An 18,998-nucleotide genomic window follows, 5' to 3' on the forward strand; every position below is an offset into this window, starting at 1 on the left:
CTGCGGATTTCATTTTTAGGTCAATGACTCTATCATCGGGTGTCACTACCTATCAAACAGTGAAGTGCTGTAATTCCAATGTCAGAAAAGCTTGGTCTGCAGAGCTTTCAGGGGTGGGATCATATGAAAAAGGTGACTCAACTTGGCCCTCAGGGCATGGGTTGATTTCCCTACCCATCCCAGTTGCTACTGGGAGGAAAAAAAACATCTCACCAGAGCAGCCTTTTCTAGAGTTACAGAGCAGAGAGTCCTGTGGTGCCTATTTCTTTTCAGGACAGGACTAATAAAGTAGTTGTTAACTGGACAGCGGGTTACCTCCTTCTGAGAATTTCTTGTAAATTAACAGGCTCTGTGGATGCAAAGAGTACATCTGTACCAGTAAAATAACCTGCCACAGCACAGGAACTTGATACCTCTACTGTTAAATAGTTGGACTAATCCTTCACGTGGTTTTGACCTGCACAAGCTAACGTTCTCCCAAACAACTTCTGAGTGAATTTGGGACTTAGCCAACCCCAGAGACCGTTCCCAGTGGACAGTTTAGATGCAGCCCCTCTTCTGGAAGCTAGGAAAATTAAATAATATGGATGTGGCAATTTGTTCTAGCTGACCTCAGGGACAGAAAAGCTCTGCCACCGTTTAATTTCCTTACACAAATGTATCAGACTATGTCCAGATAGAGGCACTTCATGTAGTGTTAGAAGTGGAATGCCTGTCTGTGTGATTCCCGCCCCCCCCTCCCCCCTTTTTCTTTCTACCCAGTCAGGTTCAGTATTTTATTTGGTACTATTTCTTAGATCTTTCTCAGACTCTGGCACTGGAGATGTTTTGTAACAAACAGCACAATAAACCCTAACCTGTTATTCTTTCTTACTGTAGAAATGCTGTTAAATTAGACTTTGCCTTTGACCTGGAGTATCTGTATCTGCCTTTTCAAATCACATTAGATTGGAAATGGGAAGGGAAGGGGATGTGGCAAAAAAAAATCAAGCAGTAACATGTCTCGGACAAAACCTACCATGCTTCCTTCAGTAATATATTGTGATATGTTGTTGAGACTTGGTTTTGAGAGAGAAAGTTAAATACACTGATGTTTGAATTTGATGGTTAGAGTGCCTCTAACAGGATTGGAACTTGTTTGGTTTCTTTTTTTTAGAGTCCTCAGTGAACAATCAGAAGAAGACATTCAGTCTCGAAGAAAAATCCAAATCTTCCAAGAAACGTGTGCATTATATGAAGTTTGCAAAAGGTAAGAGGAGTTTTGTTGTTTCATAAGCTCTAGCCAAGATTAGGAAAAAAACCCACGTGTGTCAAGGTAATCTGTTGCCTTCTGGGGTCTAAATTTGGCAAGTAAAATCTTGGTTTAGAAATACCCCCTGCAGCAACTTACTTAAAGCTATAATACGCTGTTCCTCTTTATTTTGGACAATTTTGGATGGCTTTAGGCTGATATTGTTGAATAAAACAATTTCTATCTGAAGGAACCATCAGCTGAATAAAGGAACAGTGAATATTCTGAGTGATCTGTGCGTGGGCAGGGGATGGGAGGAGGAGGCGGCAAAGGTTATAACAGAGTTACTTGGGCACCTGCACGGCACTATCCTCTGCAATCTCCAGTAACCCCTGCTAAGAGATCATGTGGATAAGATCAGTGATCAGATTAAACCTGAATGCAGGAAGAGGAAAGCCCTCTTACATCTACCAGATATTTTATTGGATAAACTAGGACTGTGGTTGGTGGCCAGAAAAACTATATGAGGAACTCCTGGAGTTTAGTAATTTCTTTCTTAGAGTGATGGCATTATTTCAACCACCCCTGGTTTTGTCTCTTGACAATTGTTCAATCCCTTGCTCTATTTCTCTGTTGGTTGTGTTCCCCTTTCACACACCCGTGTGCACGTGGTGTGTGTATATACGTGTTCCAGTATATGGATAGGATTGGTTTCCACTAACGGCTAATTTATTAAAGCTCTGTGTAATGTTTTCTGATAGCAAATGCCTCTGCTAAAACAGAGGTAACTGACGTCTGAATAGAGGCCAAATTCTGTTATTGGGATTCGGGATTTTTGATTAAATAATTCGGCCTTGAAGTCAAACATGTTAACATGACCCTGCCTCTTTATGACATTAAACAATTAAATTGGTTCAGGGCTTGTAAGTACAGAGGCCATGGCCTGTTTGAGGTAGTAGCAAAGACGATTTATTTTGATTTGGATTTAACCTTTTACTAAATATAGAGAAAAAAGAAGTGTCTTTTGAGCATGTAAAATATGGAACAAGGCTCTCATATTAACAATAGCCCTTATTTGTTTGGCTGCAGTGTTTCTATAAGGTAAGACCCTGTTTGATTGTACCCTCTGTGGTCTAAAACAGGGAAATTGTCCTTTTTCAGGGAAAGAGGAAAAGTTACTTGAGAAAGGCTAATATTGTTGTGGCCCTTGTTGTTCAAGTCCGATCCTGCTTCCTTTTAGACTAAACAAGACGAGCTCACACAAAAGCGGAGAAGGGAGCAGCAACGATAGAAAATGCAGCTTCCGTTTCTGGTGCTGTTTTGTAGCCTCGCTGCTGGAGGAACATAGGCACCACACATAGCCTTAGCAGCCACACTTGGATCTGGGAAGTACACACCAATATGAGATTAAGACAGTGATTTCAACTGCTTTTCTAGTAGCTGTTCCACTGTGATGCTGCAAAAGATTTGAACTGTCAGCTAAGTTGGTTTTCTATTAGAGAATGCAAAAAGAGAGGGGATACGTTGGGGGGGGGGGAAGGCATGGAAAGAAAGTGTAGGGTGAGAGGAGGAGCAGCAGGATTCTAAGTGTCATGTTCCAAGCCTTGGCCAAGATAAAGCTGAAAACAGCCACCAGTCTCATCCAGCTTGCTTGGATAAGGGCATCTAGAGGCTGCGCAGTGAGGAACCAGAAAGTTGGGTAACACTTTCTCCTCTAGGTTCCTGTGTCTGCTTACCCTCTGTGGGCAGTTAAGGATCCTGAGAAGAAACAACAGGTGGAATAGTCAGATTATTTTTTTTGTCCATGACAAGTGCTTAGATTCATTTTGACGTTAGTGATTTCGGAATCAGAAAAGCAAGTGGAGTAAGACCCCAGCAGACTCCTAATAAGTTGGCCTATCTGGGCTAATTTTGTTTCTTTAACTTTTGCTGACTTTTTTTTAAAGAATTTTCTGAGACAAAGCTGTGGATAACTCAATATAAAGGCTTCTGCACTGTGGAATCGGCGGTATCTCAGAATATCGCATCACACCCTTTTGCTTCCCCCTCCCTGCTCCATGTCTGATATTCAGCTAGCCACACAACAGTCAGATGGGAATAATGGTCCTCCTGGAACTCAGAGAAATCTTTGCTTCACCCTTGAAATTGTTTGAAGTTGGAATAATCCAGTGTGTTGCAGAGATGGAGGTTTTACTTTTCAGAAGCAATTTCATGAATCAGAAAAGTCCCCACTGAGTAAAGATGGATATTTTTTTTTCACTGTATGGAGGAGCTATAACTCCTTAACTCTGTCAGAGATGGGGAATTGTCATGAGAATCCAAAGATGCGCAGTTTCTCCTTGAACTTTTCTTGTGTGTAGGAGGTTACAAGTCTTCTTTCCCTTTAGCATAGTGCCGGCTGCTTCCCTCATCTTGCTATACCAATTGCAGCATCAAGTCAGGGGAAACAAGCTGCTGTTATATGTTTCCCTGTGGGCACACACCAGCAGGCTGTGGTTGTCTCCTCACCAGCCTTTCCCCCTACACACATATTTCCTAGTGTATGTAGGAGTCATAGTCAGCCTTCATTTAGTGTCTTTAGCGTTCTCCTCCTGATTTTTGATCACCTCCAAAAACAATTTCTCTGCCTCCGTGGGTCACAGTTTGCGTTATCAAAATGTACCTGTCATGATCAGATGTGAAGGTTGTGGGTTTTTTTCCCTCCCCTTACCCCTTTCAGGTAAGGATCTCTCTTCGCGCAGTGAAGATGATCTGTCCTGCATATTTGGGAAGCGACAGAAGAGTATGAAGACACAGGTAAATAAGAAGCTTCACCTTTTTCTTGTTTCCTTACGTATTTTCCCTCGTAACAAAAACATATTTACATATCTTTCTGCTAATGAGATTACCACGTGCCCATCAAATTTCTGCCTGTGAAATTACTGTTGTTTCTATGTGAAGGCTGCAGGTGGAGGGCTGTGCTCTTAACCGTTAGGAAATAAGAGTGAATTTAATACATATTTTTACGAATTATTGTGATGTAACTTCTTTGGAGTTAGGAATCTTCATTATCTTAATTTTACACTTGTTAAGCAATATGCATCGCAAAGTAGATCAGTTTTGCTTGATCTGAAAGTTGCATAAATATCCAAAATAAAGTTTGACATTCAGTAGCAACTGGCCAATCTCAGCAAACTGCCCTTATTTTCACAAGAACTGGGAAAGGCTGAGCAGCTGCAAAGTCTTGCTCATCTTCGGACAAAGGATTCAAAGATGGCTTGAACACTGGTAAATATTTAACGAGAAGACTTTTCCCCAACTTTGTGTAATGAGATCAAGGTTTGTACTAGCATGTATTTTATTTTATTTATGTATTCATTAGCATTTTGCACTTGCAGAGAATAGACCTGCGATATCAGTATGTAAAGTAACAGACACTGCAACATGACTAAAGTATTCCAGAAAAATTCTTTGGAAAAAATAACATCTGGAAAAGCACAGATGAATATGTTAGAAGAATTGCCCTGTAGTTTCGGAGGTCTCTGAAGTGTCTTGTCTAGAGTGAAAGATGGGGCCCGAAATTGAATGGAGAATTCTGAAATACCATGTGTGTGTTTGACACCTTGCTCGTTGTGCAGTACTCTTGAAAATTGTTCTGTAACTTCTCTGTAGGCCACTGTGAACTTTGGGAGGAGAGGAATAGGGGGAAGAGTGTGCTAAGAGATCCTGGATAGTAGTGAAAGTAATATAAGGTTTGTAGCTGTGTAAATACTGGGTAGAATGACAAGGGAGCTTGCGAAGAACAAATAGTATCCACTGGGGATTCTTCACTGGAAAAAACTCTTACTATAGAATAAAGAATACTTCAGTGGAGTGTCTTGAATTGGACAGTTTGAAGGATTTGGTCTTGCCATTATCCTATACAGTGTTATAATTTCAGTGAATGTGCTGTACGTTTTAAAGTTATTGGTAGGAGAGAGAAAAATGTCAAGTCTGTTTTCTGGGTACTGTTCTCTAAACTACAAAAATACAATTACAGTTAATTAAACTGGGAGGTTAGAAGAAATTTAGATTAAGAACTGTCCTGTCTTGTCTGCCACTGTGAAAAACAATATGAACCTTTGTTACAAGTTACATGGTTGGGCTTGAAAGGTAAGAGCTTGGGAGGAGGCCATCAGCCACAACAGAACGCATCTTAACTTATTGCTGTCTCGAAATAAGCATTTGGGGACTTGAAGTCCGTGAGGGCAGTTAGAGGTCTCAAATGTTGTGGGTAAGCTTGCACCATTGGAGCCCCCTTGATTAACACTTCTGATCACCTAAATATGCCATGGATCTACTTCTTAGCTCCCTTGCTGTCAGATCAATATGAAGCAAGTCAAACTGGGATTTAATGCAAATCAACAGTGCTGTGGTTAGGGGAGTAGATTTTGCCCACCCATGAGTTGTCCCAAATAGTTGGTCTTGTTTTCTCTGCATGTCCCACATCTTTTGAAACTAAAGATAAGTTTGGAAAGTGCCGTTGCTTCTCCTGGGACTTAATCCTGCAGAGCATTTGTTGTTTTGTTGATAGACAGTGCAGATCATGTGCATTTATGGCTGCTTGTGAAGGGTGTATAAGTTTGTGCATGCTTTTGCTAATTCCTTGACTGATGCAGTGGTTGGCTGATGACTACTCTGCAGATTTCCTTTTTCCCCTCACTGAACACTAAGCTAGTGGGTCAAGGTTCTGGCAAAAAGGCATAGACTGTTCCCTGTTAAGCACCCAGATTTCCACATGCAAATACAGGCAGGAGGTAATGTAATTTGGAGCTGCATTGTTGTCTTCTGGCTACCGTCTGCTGCTAAGCAGCCACAGGGAGAGAAAGCCAGAGGCAGCACAATTGCTTTTTTTTTCTTTTTTTTTTTTTTAAATCCCTCTCCTTTTCTTCATGGATCAGAGATCTGTGGAGTTTGCACAGAACAAAAATTCATTGCTCAGGCCCTCTAGCTCTGAGCAATTTCATTTCATTGCACCTATGAACTCTCATGATCCCCTTCCATCATGTTCCAGAGCCTGGTCCTTAAGGTGGCACAAATGGAACTGCCTTGTGAGGATTTGCAGTACTGTTCTCTGTGTGTGTTTGCATTCGGTTTTGAAATCTCTAGGCTCTGGGCATTGCCCTGATGTGGCAGAGAGCGCACTACAGGAGCAGGAAAGTGCTGTCATTCTCCTGGAAGTGAGTTGTTCATATCTGTTCCTGTGTAGAGATAATGTAGGAAGAGTCCTGGTGTCCATCAGAGCCCTGGGGTATGCCTTCAGGCTGTGGTAGGCTGCAGTCCCTTTTAATTGCAGCTCCTGCAACGGTTAGTAACAGTTCTATGCTGCTGTCCCTGTTCAAAGTAGATGAGGACAGCTTCCATACGTACATAGGTGCCAGAGCTGCTACTATCAATTAATCTGATGGCAGGTTCCCAGCTGTCGTTTCAGCAGAGATGATACGTGGAAGTACCTGTTATGTATTGATCCTGTAGCTTGAAGTCCTATCTTTAAGGCTCTTTCCGAGGTATTAGATTCCTCGTCTTTTTTCAGAGGTGCAGTTTGAGGAGCATTCAGATTTGATTTGGACTGAATGACCGATCGTCAGCTTGCAATAGAGTTGTCATTCTACTCTTGATCTTTTGACAAAGGTATTCAGCATAATTCTTTTTCCCATATTTCTAGTTGGTTCAGTCCCATCTTGGGTATAACTTCATGGAAAGATGCAGGAACTACTTTTCATAAGATCACAGAAGTACTGAGATTGGAGGAGACCTGGAGGTCTCTAGATCAGTTGCCCTGCTCAAAGCAGGGTCAGCTACGGCAAGTTGCTCAGGACCTTGTCCAACTGAGTTTTGACTATCTCCCTCCCTTAAAGCCTCCAATTTAAGCCTGTGACAAAATTCAGTGGATAGATGAAAGAGATCACTTAAGGAGCAGACAACGGGAACGTTTTGGAATAACAAAACACGCTGTAAACGGACTTGGGTGATCATTTGCAGTTCTGTAGGCATCAGAGACATGGTGGAAGTTATGGAAACGTTCAATGATGTATGCCATTGATGGCATTAGGGCCAGGTTTTTCATCTGAGTGAGTTGCAGAGCTTCTCTTATTCCTAAGAGCTGTTGTACCCACAGCCTTTGAGCTTTTCTGTTTCTACAAATAGCCTAATGTGCAGTAGATCCTGGCAGTAGTATTATGTTCAGGCTCATCAGCACTGTCGTACTAGGTCTGGCTGGTTGGCTGGTGTTACACCAAACTGTTCTTAAAGATTAGGAAAAGGAGGGGAAAAACGTGAAACCCAGGAAACTCCATCTGTGCTTATGGTCGAATGGAAACGAGTGGAAGGGCTCAAGGCTGTGTGACATGGTCTCTGGACCAGCAAGATAATCCTGGCTCTTCTGAAGTGCTTGTCAAAAATATGTCACCTCTGAACTGCTGCTGTGATAAATGGTGTCTCAACAAATCAGATATGTCACAGAGACACTGTTCCAATTAGTCGTGTTCAGTCTTTTCTAGTATGGTCATTAGCAATCATTTTATGATCTTGACCTGTGGAGTAGTCTTTGGCAGAAGATGTTTTGTGCTAGCTTAATCTGAGCTGTCTTAACTGTAGAGCTGATCTCAGACTCATTTTTTTAACTGTTTCAGTAGCCTAGGACTGATCTGGCTAATGGATCTTTTCTCTTGTTTCACACTGACACTACTGCAGTAAGTGAGGATGTTGAAATTTGGATTATCTACCTTATCAAAGGAAGAAGGAGTTGGCTAGAGGATGGTAAAGATTGCAAAAGACTGGAATTGCAAAGGATATGAAAGGAAATGCTGTTTGCCCCTAAGGGTCAAAAGGAGTTTCTCTAGAAGTAATAACACTAAGATGCTAGTGTAAGCTATTGTTTTGATGGTTGTGGGATATGTGTTACTAATCATAGGCACTTGCAACCTTTAATTGTCCTGAATGGTAAACATAACGGTACTTTTTTTTTTTTAATTATTTTTGATAAATCATGTGTCCAACTAAAACCTCCTTAATAAACTACACAGGGACCTTTGTTTAAAAAAAAAAATAAAAAATAAAAAAAATGGGGGGAAGAAAACAATGGCTGGGCTTCACAGTGGCCCTAAATTGAAAACGTCTGCAGTTTTTCCCAGGGAGAGTAAGTGATCGAAAATATTGAATTGTAATTATGATGCTCTCCGGAGACCTGCAGTGAGGACCTGTTTTGCCGGGTAAGATCTGCCAGACTTTTTTTTGCCCCCACTTTCCCTCTGATTTTCTCACTTGCTTAGGAACACTGGGAGCTGGGGAGACAGAAAAACAAATTCCATTAGTTCCTATCTGGTTGAACTTCCTGGAACCCCCACTATTTTTTTTGCTTCTCAGAATTTCCTTCCTTCATCCAGCTGTGTTTCCTGATGAAGCCTTATCACTGGAGAAAATGCTCCTGAGTGAGACTGAGAATTTGGGAATGAGTTACAGGCAGTCCCAACTTGGTTGCTGAACAACATGATTCTGGCACTGATTTCGCTTTGGGGGCTGGGGGAGTAGTTGTTCTGATTTGCTGGCGCATTTGTAATAACTCTGTTTGAGATGCGTAGAAAACTGAATGTTTTGCATCCATCTCACTTCCATATCCCGTGTCTCAGGCCATCTGATGAGTAATCTGCTTCCTCCAAATTTTTGTAACTTGGATGCAAACCTGCGTAAGTTCCCTTAAACCACCTAATCCGAGCAGCCCGAAAGTCTCGAGTTCGTGGTGATTTCTTCCATGTTAGTCATTAGAAATGTAACTATCCACTCTGTTGCTTTTGCTTTTTTTTTTTTTTTTTTAAATCAGGAAATTGTCTTCTGACACATTTTGCAGAACTTCCTCAACTGACTTACATTTCCCAGCACTTATCAGAAAAGCATGTTGGCTAATCTTAAGGGACATAACTGAAAATCCATTAAAGTCTGGCTCTGCCATGGGCTCACTGAAGCTATAGGTAAAGTGATATAATTCCCTACACCTCAACTTTCTCTCTGCAAAATACCAATCATGATACTGATGTTTGTGAGGTTTCACAATTGTGACTTTTAGGCAAGTTGCAAGTTTAGTCTGTTGGGTTTTTTTAACCTGTGACAAAAGTCTCTGTTGCAGAGACTTTTAGCATATAAATTAATTTGCTGTTCCTTTTTTCAGCAATGTCGGGGAACAAAAAACTGCAGCAGAGAAAAATTAGTTAAAAATTAACTTAGGTTTTTCACCGTTCTGCTTTGGAGACTGCAGTTAGCATGAGGTATTTGGGACTGAGAAGCAGGACAGAAAAAGGACATCAAAAACCTGGAGAGAGTCCAAAAGGATTTAGTAAAATGGGTGACAGGGTTAGAGGGCATGTCCTAGAAGGAGAGAGTGGAGGAACTGGATACGTTCATCTCAGAAAAGAGGCAGAAAAAGATGACCTCTCTGCCTATAAATATCTGGGGGTCGGGGGGAGGGAGGAACAGAGGAAGGGAAGGGATAGTAATCAGGGTAGGCAAAAGCCAAGAATGGTACTGGGGGTGAGAACTTCAATTAGAAAAAGGAAGACACAAGCTTACTCTTCGGCAGGCTTCCTCGCAGTGATGTCAGCGGGGCAGTGGAAGAGTCTCCTGAGGGAAATCCCAGCTCCTTAGTAAGTGGTGCTAAGAAAAAAAATGAATTTAACACTTTTAGACCTGTTGGAATGGGCAAAGATGAACTGGTTTAAGTAAAACATCTCCCAACAAGTCATTCTGTGAGCGGCTCCAGTACTGAAGCTTAGTTTCCTGTGGTTGTGTTGTGCTTGGATTCTGTGTGACTAAAGGAGATGAGCTCATGCTGAAATCCCTGTCCATGTGCACACTGATCTGTTGGCCTTTTCTGTCCAGCTGCCTGTTTTCTTGAAATATTTTAGAGTCTTAATATCTTTGAAATCTCTAAGCTTCTGCTAGGTTGGATTAAAAAGTTGCTGGAGAGAAAGGAGTGCATGATGTACACAAATGTCTGGGCAGAATGATTATGGAAACTTTGCTTCCTTAAGAAATCAGAGTAAAAATGTAATTGCTGTCAGTGTGTTCCGGAGGAAGACAGTAGGAAAACACTGAGATAGTGTCTTTAACATATTTCCTTCTTTTTTTATTATACATTTGTTGTCAGAGAGAATAATTACATTTTTAGAGGCACTGAGTATCTTGTGCCTAGGTATTATTATCCCCAGGCTACAGGGTTTGTCAGATTTGGGGTTAAAATTTAGAACTGCACAATGCTTATTCCTATATATGACTTGACCATTTAGCACAGAAGTACGTAGTGTGTTGTGTGTCATTGGGAAGAGGGAATACAACGTTTTACCAAGAATCAAGGCAAATGGAAACATAGGTAACAAAAGGTGAGATTTAATCCCACCCGACTTTATTGGTAGAAGATCTAGGCACCTTCTCCAGACTCCCTTCATAGTGATGAGGCACAAGTGCCCAAACAGATGTGTTCCCTGTCTCCAAAGATGGTAAAGATGTATGAAGCCGAATGCTTCCTAGAGATACGTGCCTCTTCACTGATCGTAGAGGACATCCTATCCAAGAAGTTATATTCTGAATATATTCTGTTTCAGTGCAAAAGCTATGTTCTTGTAAGCATGTGATTACTGCTCTGCCCTCTTGACCTGTTCAGTTCTTGTGAAGGCTGCATTTTTAAATTTTTTTTTTAATGTTGGTTAGTGGGAAGAGGCTGGTGACCTGGCGGCAGAGTCTGCAAGACAATATAATGGTTCTTAGCAGCCAGCAGCCTGCCAGTACCTGAAGGGGACCTGCAAGAAAGCTGGGGAGGGACTTTTTACAAGGGCATGTAGTAACAGGACAAGGGGTAATGGCTTTAGACTGAAAGAGGGTAGATTTAGATGAGATGTAAGGAAGAAGCTCTTCACTGTGAGGGTGGTGAGGCGCTGGAACAGGTTGCCCAGAGAGGTTGTGGATGCCCCATCCCTGGAAGTGTGCAAGGCCAGGTTGGACGGGGCTCTGAGCAAGCTGGTCTAGTGGAAGATGTCCCTGCCATGGCAGGGGGGTTGGAACTAGATGATCTTTAAGGTCCCTTCCAATCCAAACCATTCTATGATTCTATGATTTTACGCATTCGGTATCCCCAGGAACCTGCTTCTGGTTAGAAGGGTTTCTGTCAGCCTCTAGTTCACTGCTACTTTGACCAGCATGGCTTATCACTACAGATTTTTGACTCGTGGTCTAGGAGATGGTAACACTCAGCTTACAGTGGCTTAGTTCTCCTTGACGTCAATAGGAGCTCACTGTGTTCTGCAGCATCACTGTTAGAGGATATCATTAGGTTTATGTGTTCATCTGTTTTGTTTTTTCTTTCTGACCATTTGAGTGAAATGTATTAAAATTACCATTAGCAGGGGCTTTTTACTACATCTGTAATACTGCAGTTACTTCTTTGGCCTCTCCAGTTTTGCTCTGCAGCATACCATGGACTCTAACAGCCAAAAGGATCATTTCCAAAAAAAAAGAAGAGGAAAAAAGCCCCAAAACCAGATTCCACCAGCAGTTACCAGTACAAGGCCTTTGCCTATGCTTGAGGGGCAACGAGGACAGGTTGGTGAGACAAACTCACAGAGGGCAACGTGACAATATAGCTGAAGGGCTAAATGCATCTTCAGTGTACACAAGTGGTACAGGTAGAGCAAATCTTCTGGCATAAAGTGGATCTAAACCCTGTTGCTTTGAGCTGGTAACTTGTAACACCGTATATAGAAAGTCAGAAAAACAATGAATTAGGCTCAAGGTGTTAATTTGGGCCATATTTTTAATACTTCTCCATGCAGATGGATTGTTCCAGGAGCACCGGTAAAAATGACTTTACCCAGCATGGTGTCCTAGTAGTGCTTTTGATAAAAGGAGGAAGAGCAAAGTATTGATGTTTTGTTGCCTATTCTATAAGCACCTTGTTAATCAACTGAGGATAAATTATTGCTGTTCAGATATCAGCAGAGAGGGAGAGGAGGAGACATCTCCCGATCTGGAAGAAGTGGTGCTTTTTCTTCTCTCTTCATTGGAGAAGAGTCTTGCCTCTAGCGTTAGTTCCTTGGGGGGGTTGTTAGGAACAGAAACAAAACTGGGGGGAGCTCTTTTGATTTATCTTCTCTCCTTCCCTTTTGGTCACTTCGATAGTCTTAAAGAGCCGAGTTGGCTTTAATGTGTTACCATTAGAGACCATGCATTAGCTGGAATAAACCATCATGCCTCACAGTGAAAAATATCCCTTGATTGGCTAATTAATCAGTCAAAGGGGAATGACATGGCCCTCGGCTTGAGGGACTCTGCTGCACAGGTAAACAGGTCATTGATAAATGGTTTACCCACAAATTCATATATCAAGAAAACTTAGTCATTTTTTAACTACACTTTGTGTGAAAGCTGCACTGCATTTTTGGAGGTGTATTTTTGCTGCCCTTGCTTTTTGCATTGTGGGAGTTTTTAGGTTGTGAAAGTTTTCAGGAGGAAAAGCCCAAACAGAACTTTGTTACGATTGTAGTTCTTCTGCTTTCTGAATTGCAAAAAAAAAACCCTGAAGGTTTGGTTTTGTTTTTTTTTTTTTCCTCTCCCCAAAGTGTGTGTGTGTGTGTGTGTGTATCATTGTCATGGCTTTGTATTGAGATTGAGCGGGCCTCTAATCAGAACAGCTCATAGCTTTTTGTCATTTAAATATACTGAGACTGTTCAGTGGGTTGTTTCCAGTCCTCAGGCACTGCGTGAACAAAGCTGACATCCATAAATGGGTCTAATGAAATAATTGGAGAAAATATATGAAGTAAGATGCAGGTCTGTGTTAGTAAAAGACTTCATCTTACCCAATTCAGTTAATACTGGCTTTTGGCATCTATATGCCGAATCTTGTAATCTGTATACTTTATAACACCTTATCCTGAAAAGATGGTTCCCCAGGGGATTCTTCACTGAGGGTTTAAAAAAAAGAAAAAAGGGAGGGAGGAAATCCAGCTCTAAATTAAATGACATAAAAATGTGATCCAGAACTGCTCTTATACGTGGGGTGTGTAAATAGGGTTAAAGCAGTGTAATCATCTAAGCAACCATAAAACAATAATGTTTGGCATAGCTGCTTAACTGGGTGCACTGGGTACACAAAACAAATTCTAATTGTGCTTTTTTCTTTTTTTTCTTCTTTTTTTTTTTTTTTTAACTGTGTGTATACTGTGAGAAAGTAACATACCAGTACTTAAGAATATGGGCTTGGCTGCTAGGGAATAAAGGTAACCTTATTTTTGTCATGTGTAATCCCTTCCTCCCAAACAGCCCTTGTCGTGGGCCTGCGCTTTACAGCACAGCTTTGTTTTGTTTTTCCTTTTAAAAATATTTGTCTGATCAAAGAGCTTTCTTTAAAAAAAAAAAAAAAAAAATTCCAGTGCAGTAGTTCAAAACAAGGAAAAGTACATTTTTTGATCCTATCATAACAGGATTTGTATATGGAAGTGTGAACTAAGCAGGTGGCTTCCTGTTGATTTTAAAGCCAGGTGGGCAAGTTCTTGATGAGTTGATCTCGCAGGCTGCTACCTGCCCTGCTTTCCCTGGTGTCCTGGTGCAAGAATATCCTGCATGTTCTTTCCTTCTGCTGGTGTAGCACAGAGCCAAGATGATGGTCCTTTGCACAAAGGAGCTTGTTCCTCTGTGTGCGAGGAGTAGGGCTAGCGTGAGATGGCATTTGGGATTGGTATCTTGTGGGAATAATGCTGCTGTGGGAAGGAGAGGAAAATAGCAGTGCGTGTTCTCTCCCAGAAATCAGGGAATAGAATACATTTTATTCCCCCCTAAGAAGGCTGCCGGATCCATTGATTAAAATCAAAGAAACAAGCTTTTCTACTTCCAATCCAGTATTGCAACTTCTCTACTGAATTGTTCTTTCTTCAGCTGTGAACATTTGCCTTTTTTCCTCTCCAATCAGGAGAAATATCTAGTGCTGGAGTGTGACTTAATGGTAAACTTCCCCATCAGGGTAACCTTGAGAGTGTATGAGGTACTCCCTCCTCTCTCTGACCTCACTTCAGCTGCCTGACATGTTTGAAAAGTTTGGCAATTTGAAGTTAATGTGGGCTCATTTGAGTTTTCTCAAAGTAATAAGACAAGGTCAAGAAATCCATTGTCTGTGTTTTTTCCCTCCATCTACAGCCTCACTCTGCAAACTGTTATCAATCCCAGTGTGTTTCCTTTGAATAATTGTGGTGTTGCCATAGAGAGAGAGAGAGAGGCAAATGTGACCTGCTGACTAATGTCACTAAATTGACCATCTGCTAATAACTGCATGTATCCCTCAGTTAAGAAAAGAGGAAGACTGTGATGGAGAAGATGATCATGCAGTGGGATACTAGGTACCTTCCATTCTCTGTTTGCTTTAGCATCATCTTTAAAATGATATGTCAGTTGCCAGTATCTTCATGATGATGGCTTACTGTTCTCCGTCACAGAATGCTTTGGGGGAAGGACCTCAGATTTGGTGTTAAGGATGAATATTGTCCAATTTTGATTGCTAAGCCAGTTTGTCTGTTGTTGAGAGGAGACAGCAAGGAAGCAAGGTCTTAACAGCTGAAGTAAGCAACAGAAAAGGGAACAGAGGGGAGCTCAAGCAAACCTGCGTTTTGCTGAGTTGGAAAGTGTTTGGGTACTGTACAGATTCTGAAGTTTCCATGCACGTAACAGTGTCAGCTCTTCCCTGCACTGGATTAAGGGATGTGACGTCTGTCTTTCCCTCCTTGGGGGAAATTGGTTGTGCATTGAAGTGTTTTGATTTGGCAGACTCTCGGTAATACGAACCCAGTGGGTATTAGTGAAGACAAGTTGAAGTGTGCTCTGGCTTTGGAGCAGATGATGATGCTGTTTATGATAATTAGTTTCTGTGGAATTTTGTTGCCCAGTCTGCGGTGGACCTTCTACATAGCTGAGTTTTAACCTGCTGGTACAAAATGCTCGTGTCCCTCAGGATCCAGAGTCACCAAGGCTGTTTTGGTGACCAGCTCGCACGTCCCTCAGCTGAAGTTAGGCACTAATACTTTGCTGCATGGCCCTTACACTGAAATTTAAGCTCCTATGAAAAGGACAAAACCAGGGTTGATTTGACCAGGGATAGTAGAGGGGACAGAGAGTGAGAAGTGTGGCTATCCGCAGGCTTGAAGCGTTCTGATAATTTAGCTCTTTCTTATTATTTATGTTTTGCTGGGGTTTGTTTTAAATCTGCTCTGTTCTCACCATGAGCTGATTTCTTCCGAGTGCTGGGACATGTTGTTGACAGCAGCAGAATCAAACCCAGCTCAGGCTAACTAGATCCTATGTCACCCATGTGTTACAGGTTGTTTATTAACAAATGAAGAGAAGATCAAAAATATTGTCTGCCCTAAAATCCTGTTTTCCAGAATATTGAAGAATTTAAATGTCACTCAGTACTTCAATACTTGAAAGAAAATTATTTATTCTCAATACTTTTTACAAAAAAATTTCTGTAGGCTTGGGAGTAGAAGAAAGTTACTGTAGTACAGCGAGTTAGTCAAAGGCTAAGGCTAATTAGGAAGTGCTTTCTAGTTCACAGAAAATGCGATCAATTTTCTTTGGCAAATTTCTAAAAAAAGTATTTTTGTTTAAAATAGTCAACTTCTATGTTTTGCAATGAATATTTGCAGTTAGAGAAATAGGAATTACTACAAACATCTTGTTGCGGTCAAGTGCAAGCTTGCAGGTGCTTTTTGTTATTATTCATTAGACCACTATATCTCATAATGGAGTAAAAATGTTAGATGAGGAAAAAAATCATCCGATTTTAGTTATTTATTAGTTCAGATAACCCTTTGTGTATATATATTTGTTTGATGTCTTATTAATATGAATATGGTTCATGTATTTCCAGGAGAAAAAGGGGAACAGTGTAAGTAATTAAGCAGGAGTTTTTTGTTGATCCTCCCCACCTCTCACCTACCTTTAACTCTTAACTGTATTCAAAAAGCACTTTTGTACCAAACACTCCAGGGTTCCTGGAACACTTCCTAGGTTTAGCTGTTATTCAGTAAAATAACTGTAAAGTCCTCTGGATAGCAGTAGATGTGGAATTTCTCTGCAACTACTCATGTATTAAGACACTAAGACATTTGGTATGAATAGTGTCCTAGCAAGCAGCAAAGACAACTTCTTGAATTCTGTTTTGATGCACAGCATATCGGGGGCTACTAACTCTATATGCCCCTGCTGTCACATTCAAGCAGAAGCTGTTTCCTCCAACAATTCTCAAATTATCTTAGAGCTTCAAATCTTTATTTACTTACCTGGCTCAGTTCATCCCAGTATAAGGTCCTTAATCAGTAAATGACACATTTAGCCCAGTGGGTTATTAAGTTTTCTAAATATCTTCCTTTTCTATGTTCTCAGTCTGTCCAGTAATGGCATCAGTTCAAAACTCAAATTGTTCCACGAAGACCACCATAATAGTCTGTTTATATAAACCTTTTGGTGCTACTCAGCTTGAATCTGGGGCAGTGATATAATGAAACACATGACTGTCGGGTTATCCAGTTCTCAAGTTTGCTTCTACCTAAAAACGTTTCTGAATTGAAGAATGAATGTTCTGTGGGGAGCCATTCAGCGTTGGCCGAAGTGACCTAATTTCAGCCTCTTAATATCAGTGACTGTGCTAATGCTGAAAGCTTAGGCATTCATTTACATTTCATCTTAAAAGCAGTGAGAATGCTGGGCCAAACTTTGAGGTGATGAGAGAAAATTGTGTAATCTTACACGTCAGCAAGCGACTGGAAGAGGAAGTTTTTTGTTGTAACTTGCACACTGAGAAGTTAGAAGGCAAAATGTCCCTATTTTAACTTAAGCCTTGTTAAGCCTTCTATTAATCGCTGCTTTTAAACTCCTCTCTCCCAGCCCCTTTGGATTTGAGCATGTGATTTGTCTGTAGAGGACATCACTCCCACAGTGGATCCCAGGAATGTGACTCAGGTGAGGCACAGGCAGCCTGTAGTCAGGGCTCTTTGGTTCGCTTTCACCACTGTCCTGCTCACATGCTATGCAGCCTTGGGTCAAGTTACTTCTCTGCATCCCAATTTCACAATCGTTAAATCTGGGGATGATTCACGTACCCCATGTAGGTGGTATTAGCCTAATTTGTGTTAAGTGTGTAGTTCTTCATGAAGTGCATTGAAATATTTAGATGATAAGTGAGAATGTTTAAGTGCAAAGTATATCATACATGTTCAGTTCCTCCTGACAGTTACTGGAGAACTAGAAGAGCTGTTTGAAGTGTACTGTATGTGCTTACCTGTTTACCTTTTGAACTTTACAGCCATAGTGCCTGTAAAAGCTATATTGTGGTTTTAGGACATTGTAACTTAATTAAACTTTCAGAGATTCCTGAAGCGTGACTGTCTCCGGCTTTTCTGAAATCCCTGCAAAAGCAAGGCTGTTTACATAAAATCTGGATGGGAGGGGGAAGCATGCTGCAGAGCACCACCTTACTTGCACAACTGAAGGCGAGGGTATGTAACCCTGCAGATTTGTGAATCTTGGAAAGTTGAGGTCAAGCAAGAAGTGAAGAAGTATCTACCTGCAGGAGTGTTTGTATAAATGGTTGCTTCTGGTCAAGTGAAGTAGCAGCCCTTGTTTTGACAGCTAGTACTTAATGTATCATTTGGGCTGCTGATTCTCTGACATCCATTCATTACAGCAGACCTCCTCTGACCAGTGCTTACCAACCAGAGCACTGCACGGTTGTTTTTTTTTTTTCTTTTTAATAAGCCTAGTGTTTCTCAGTTACCAAATGGCAAAGGAATGCTGTGTGTAGCAACTGCAATGGATCGCATCCAAAGGCACAAAATATGACCTGTTCCTTTTTCCTCCATTGTCGTAGGGAAATGGGTGTCTCCAAGAGACGCCCATCGGTATAGCCCTTGCTCTTCAGCAACAGAAGTCTGGGTGTTCTGATTTTAACACTTGCTACTAGAAAACAGAGGTTTGTCACTCCTGGCAACTGACTTTACAAAAACACTGATAACAATAAAGGGCTTCATGCCCAGTCCTGGCTTGTGCTTGCTTTCTGGGAATCTTCCAGTGTAGTGGTGATGCTGACCCTCTGCTTTAACCCACAGAGCTGTCCTTGGATGGCAGAATTCACAAAACGGTTTGTAGAGCCTGTCTGGTTCCAGGTGCCTTCTGTACCTCAAAGTCTGGCACCTCCACAGGCTTGATAATATCTAAAGCCTTGCAGGGCTATTGCAGACACTGTTCAAATCACAGAATTAAAGTTCATTTAGTCTTGAAGCTTCTTACTTTCCTGTAAGCATTAGTGGAACAAAATGCTCTTCATCTGAGCACAGAAGAGCTTGGGTAAATTTATGAGGATGTAAGAAGTTTCTGTTCCCAGGAACCTGCCCTACTGCAGTCAGCTGAAGAAAAACAGCATACTTATGCCTCAGCCACTAGTATACAGTGAGGCTTCTTGACTTAACATATCAGCAAGGTGGCTTTGCTCTAGGTTGACCGATTTACAGGCAGATGTTCTTCAGTGCTGATTTTGCACTCTCAGAGGAAGCTTGCAAGGTTGATAACTAGGAAAAATTATCTCGAGTTGATGTCAGGCAATGAAACATTAAAATTTTGCTGTGACATCTGTAAAGTACTTTTTGTACTTATTTTTCCAAGAAGCTTTTCTTTTATAGTTAAAAGTTTTGAACTGAAAGCTGCAGAATTCTTTTGTCCT

At 41.3% G+C, this 18,998-nt stretch overlaps 1 protein-coding gene across 1 annotated transcript in view; it reads left to right on the forward strand.

Annotated features, from left to right (window-relative positions):
* Positions 1–18,998, forward strand: part of PINX1 (PIN2 (TERF1) interacting telomerase inhibitor 1) — a 61,197-nt gene that overhangs the window by 11,151 nt on the left and 31,048 nt on the right. The window contains 2 exon segments of the mRNA XM_050893841.1: positions 1,157–1,249; positions 3,951–4,027. Of these exon segments, the coding sequence (XP_050749798.1) occupies positions 1,157–1,249; positions 3,951–4,027 (170 nt within the window).

This window comes from Gymnogyps californianus, chromosome 3 (assembly GCF_018139145.2).
Source record: "Gymnogyps californianus isolate 813 chromosome 3, ASM1813914v2, whole genome shotgun sequence".
NCBI classification, from domain to species: Eukaryota; Metazoa; Chordata; class Aves; order Accipitriformes; family Cathartidae; genus Gymnogyps; species Gymnogyps californianus.